The 5,338-nt window shown below is 45.1% G+C and overlaps 1 protein-coding gene across 1 annotated transcript; it reads left to right on the forward strand.

Moving 5' to 3' along the window:
• Positions 1-686: 686 nt before the first annotated feature.
• On the forward strand, positions 687-4,852 carry LOC132991645 (uncharacterized). The gene is made up of 2 exons (XM_061060458.1): positions 687-798; positions 3,697-4,852. The coding sequence occupies exons 1-2, from the start codon at positions 785-787 to the stop codon at positions 4,286-4,288; spliced, it is 606 nt and encodes a 201-aa protein (XP_060916441.1). The 5' UTR covers positions 687-784; the 3' UTR covers positions 4,289-4,852.
• The last annotated feature ends 486 nt before the right edge of the window (positions 4,853-5,338 follow it).

Genomic DNA, 5,338 nt, shown 5'->3' on the forward strand with positions numbered 1-5,338 from the left:
TAATTTTAAGTTTTACCTTAAAATGGTCTTAAAAACAAGTTCAATGAAAACAGTTTGAAGTGTTTCCTACACTGTGTCTGGTTTTCGGACGTCATTTCTGAAAATAAGAGAAAAACATTGGACAACTTGACCCCAGGAACAGTGACCCACAATCAACACTTTGACGTTTTGAGTGAGGTTTACTTTGTGCTTTGTTTACCAGCTGCTCCCTCTTTCTGTAAGTCGACCTGGGGACGAGGGAAAGGGGGAAAGAGAGAGAGAGAGGAGGTAAAGTAGGTGGTGTCCACCTGACCAGCTCCATCCATGCATCATTAATGTTCATGCATCATTGATGGCGTCCGCTGGTAACAGGTGGAGCGGTACAATCCCCTCTCCAGTCATCTCCCAGAGCCTGCACCTGAAGACGCACAGAACCAGGTCTTAGTCCATCTCACCCAAACAGGAAACAACAACAACAACTGCCAATTGAGTCTTCAAATAGGACCATACATGTACCTGTGGTCCCCCTGTCCGAGGGTCTTTTCAGGTAAACTCTCCTCCAGCCGTGACACAAACTCTGTCACAGATGAGTGGCACTGCTGGAGCTGCTCCCCCGACCGTCATGCTGGGTTTGGACCTCAGCGGACCGTGGCACCAGAGATCCACTGAGGCGTACCTGCTCACCGGCTCTGTGAACCCTCCACCCGCAGCAGCAGCAGCAGGAGGAGGAGGCTGGGGGAGCAGGACCCCTCTGAGGCTGCCCGCACTCGTCGCTACAACCAAACGACCTCACAGGAGAAGCAGCATGGCTCGTCTCAGGTGAGCTGAAGAGGTGTCAGACTTTTAAGTTCAAAGGATCTCACTGGTTTGTCCTTTACCTTAGAGCTGAACAAGTCGGGTTCTGTTTGCCGCAGAGAATCATGTGTATGTAACCCATATTTGTGACCTGCAGAAAAGAGGAACTCATATAAAATTAATTAGACTTTTTCCAATCACCTCATGTTCTGGTTTTAACGCTAAAACATCTCTCCTACAAATGAACACAGCTCCATAGGCCAGCACAACACTTATTAATGGTTATATTAACAGGAGGTGTTTAAGGACCTGAAAGTTCTGGGGGCTTAAAATTAAAAAGTTCCTCCCTTAAAATCTTAATATCATCTGACATCATATAAATCCTGTTACAGAACGTTTTTCTTCAATTGTATATCAGTAGTTGTCTGTTAGTTGAGCTGAGTAAGACCCCCGTGCTCCTGTATCATTCATTCAATTCTGGCCAATTTAATAAACATCAGGGCATAATTGCATACTGTAAATGGATTTGAGCTTGTATTTATATTTTCTAGTCTTCTGTCTACTCAAAGTGCTTTTTACACTGCAGGTCACACCTACACATTCACACACTGATGTTAGAGGCTGCTGTGTAGAGAGACCATCAGAGGCAACTAATCCCATTTATACACATTCACAAGTCACAGATGAAGCAGCTTGGGGTTAAGTGTCTTGTCCAGGGACATACGGTATCTGACATGTTGCTGCAGGAGCTGGGGATCAAACCCCCGACCTGCCGGTTGAGAGGCTACCGACTCTACAAACTGAGCCACAGCCGCTCAAAACTGCGTTTTAGATCGTATTACATACGTATTTTTCAGTTCGGTTCAGACAGTTTAGACCTTTATTGTCCCTGAAAGGGAAACTTTATTTACAGCAGTGGACAAAAACACAACAAATAAAAAGACTCAGAACGCTGCAACACAACCTTCTGAAATACAACTGTAGCTGTTAACAATTAGACTGGAATGACAGCAGTATTAATAAAGTCTTATAGTGCTGCTGGAAAGTACAGTCATGGTGTAAACTGCACTAGGAACATACGATTATTGATACCTGTTGCTCTTGGTTCTGGGCCGCCTGCACCTCCAACCAGAGGGGAGAAAAACAAAAAGAGAGGAAGGTCAGAGCTGAACAAGATCCACTTTGCTTTCCTCACAAAGTGTCTGTTTCAGATATGTGACAAGGTAAGCTGCTATGTGCCGATTATCTTACTGGCTGTGACGTCATGTTTAGTATGAATAGTTTGGAAGTGTGTGGTTTTGGAAACTGACACTTTTAATGCAATACTGCTCAGGTGAACATCATTTAAGACTGTAAGAAGTTCAGTCTCAGAACTGTGGTGTGGTCGAAATCCAGACTGAAACGTGTTAGACCGTTTGGGCCCCAAAAGAGTGAAAAGTTGCCGATAATAAGCAACCTTTTTAAATATCATTCCTCTGTGGTAAGGTTTGTGTCGGCACAGGTGACATCATCAGGCCACTGGATCCTCGGGATGTCCTGTGGTCTGCTGCACACATCCTGTAATCCAGATCCTGCTGCATCATCACGGTGTATTTGAATGTGATTAATCGCCTGTATGTCATCTCCCATCTCCACTGTCTCCACTATTCTTTTCAGCAAAAGTGCCTGTCAAAGTGCAGCTTCAACGCATGACTGGAATTACAGTGTAATTGTTTCCTCTCTCTTGATAGCATAATGTAGTCCACTTCTCCACTCACCCCGTACCCCCCCCCCCCCTCCCCCCCACATGTTTGCTTTGAGTACAGAAGGCCAGAGAACAGTGTCATAAATCTCGGGTGTGGAAGTCGATCCCTCGCCTGATGCTGCACCCACAGCGGCTTAACTCTGAGGGGGCAGAAACCTGAGTGAGCACACACATTCACACGCTTTAGGCTCACAGTCAAACAAACGTCCGTCACTGTCACACGGGGGTTTGATGGCCTCCGCTCACCCAGGCAGAGCAGGTTTTGAATGACCATCTAATAAATGAGAAGGATTAGTGAGTTCCAGTCGGTCTGTGAGTCGATGAGTCCACCACTTTTGTCCCGGCCGGAGATTATCTCTTCTTAATTTACTGCAGCTGTTTGCACATCTGAACTCCATTTGAGCCTCTCAGTGACACATAAACAAGGAGAAGGAAGCACTGTCCTGTCAGTGTGAACACAGAGCTCGGAACAACAAAGTCATTTTCCATATAAATTAAAAATCCACTTCGACAGTGTTTTTGAACATTTATTTAGGTAACCTGAGCGTCTACTGACCCACAAAATGTGAAATAAACCCATCCAGTCCTTTGTTTGTGGTCTGCATAAGTCTTACAACACAGATAAAAATGCTCTGTTTCAAATGTGCTCTCCTTGTGATGTCACAGTGGGATTCTGCTAAAAAAATAAAACCCTCCCCTCCCCTGATATCTCCACCCATGGACTCCACCTCCAGCCTAGAGCAAAACTTTTACACAGGTCCGCCATTTTTATTCTCTCTACAGAGGAGTGATGTCTACTGGGAAAACTCAGGGGGGCTCATTACATTTAAAGAGACACACACACCAAAACGGAGCGTTCTGAGAGCGCTGGTTTATACAGGGTCACAAACCTCCTCTGGTGCTTGATTCATGTTATATTTTGACCAAAGCACAGCACAGATGTTTCATTTAGACCACAGGGGGACTGTTTGAAAAGGTGGAGAAGGGATAATATGTTATTTTTAAGATATATGATATCTGCTGTAATAACGTTGAAAATGTTGGCTATTTTACCTTTAAAGTATAAAGTGCTGCTGTGTCTGAGTTCAGCCTCACTGAACTGCTGGTTTGGCTCGTTTTTTTTTTAATGAAGTCTTAAAAAGTATTTTTTTCTAACCTTCTGTTTCCGTCCTCCACAGCATCAGTGAGCCGTCCCTCCTCACAACAAATGAAAATGTCCTATTCGAGGGTTTCTCTAGGAATGGCAACCGTCACACCAGCATTTTACAAACGCGACCCCCACCTCCTCCTCCTTTTTCAAAGTCATCCATCCTGCTCCCCTGCAAGACCTGCCCCCCATCAAGGACCTGCCAGCCCCATCAGCAGCAGATCCAAAGCTGCAGCAGACCGGCCTTCATTCACTTCACCAAGGCCATCCAGCCCAGCTCCAAACCAAGACCAGTGAGGCGTCATTCACACAACCCGGCCTGGAGCGCAGAGACCGGCGAGGGTCACCTGAGACCTTCAGCGATGAAGTCCCACAACGCTTTGTCTCAGGGAGAGCCTTTGACTGTTGTCGGGAAGCCTTGTCTTCTGAGCTGCAGCGAACGCCCCGCTCAGGGTGCCGCCACAGGTCCGGCTCGCACGCAGCTTCACGTGTTTCTGCCCACGGAGGCTGAAGGAGAGGAGGTGGACAGTGAGTCTGTGGACGAGGGCTTCATGGACGAGTTAGACGGTAAAATAACTTCTCTGAAGATCCAGCAGGGAGCGCCAAAGACAGTTACCCTTTAAAATAACTTTCTCTGCTATTTGACTATCCGGTCGATATCTATATGGACAGCCTTGCCTGCATACATCTTGTTCATTTTGAAGATTTGGATTTGTTTTGATTCAAGTTGGACTCCGTCATTTAAATGATTGGAAACCCCAAACAATGATATTTAAGACAAAAGCATGCCTCAAGCTTTGTTGCAGCAGTCTGAGAAAGGCACGTCTCTTCTTTAACATGACAGCAGCCTCGCGACAAAGCCGGATCCATAAACACAGACATGGTCTCCAGAGCCAGCATTTGAGCATCAGTATCCCAACTTGAGCTTCAAGTCAGAGGAAAACTTTGTGGAAATGACTTTCAGCTTTGTACATCAAAGAAAGTGACTCATGCCGCTGGATTAAATTATAACAACAATAATGTGTAAATATGTACATTTATAAATGATTTCTAACAGTTATGTCATTCTGTCACACTGAGGAGGTTAAAGGGTTTCTTGTTTCTCGTATCAAATTAAAATTTTCAAAGTCTGAAACCTTGTTTAACAGAACTTGTGTTAAAAATGTCACTGATTCATGGTTTGTACTGAACGTAAGAAAGCGTTGAAAGGGATACGTCACATGAAATTGGGTCATTTATGTAGTAGAAATGTGTTGGTGCCTTTTTGACCGAGAAAAGGCAGAAAGTGTCTTTTGGGCTCATGTGGATGAAAGACAACAACTCCCAGAATGCACAGCACCGCAGGCCACGCCCACTGTATCCGAATTGCCAAGTACCTACTCAATCTGTCAGTAGGCAGTACCTACTATCTGTGCTGTCTACTGTTTAGTATCTACTATTCAGTAGGCAGATATTTGTTCCTACTTCGGCCCTTTCTGAATAGTCACAGTTCAGTATGCAGTACGTACTTTTCAGTATACTGAACCCTCGTGGTCATTCAGTATGCATTTTTTGGGTCCTCCTCAGTATACTGAACATTTCAGTATGGGTACTAACTTCCGGGTTTCATGCAGTATGGATCGGATGCGTGCTTTCAGGAAATTAATTGTACTTTAACTCCCACAATGCTGTGC

The sequence above is a fragment of the Labrus mixtus genome, chromosome 16 (assembly GCF_963584025.1).
Source record: "Labrus mixtus chromosome 16, fLabMix1.1, whole genome shotgun sequence".
Taxonomy (NCBI): domain Eukaryota; kingdom Metazoa; phylum Chordata; class Actinopteri; order Labriformes; family Labridae; genus Labrus; species Labrus mixtus.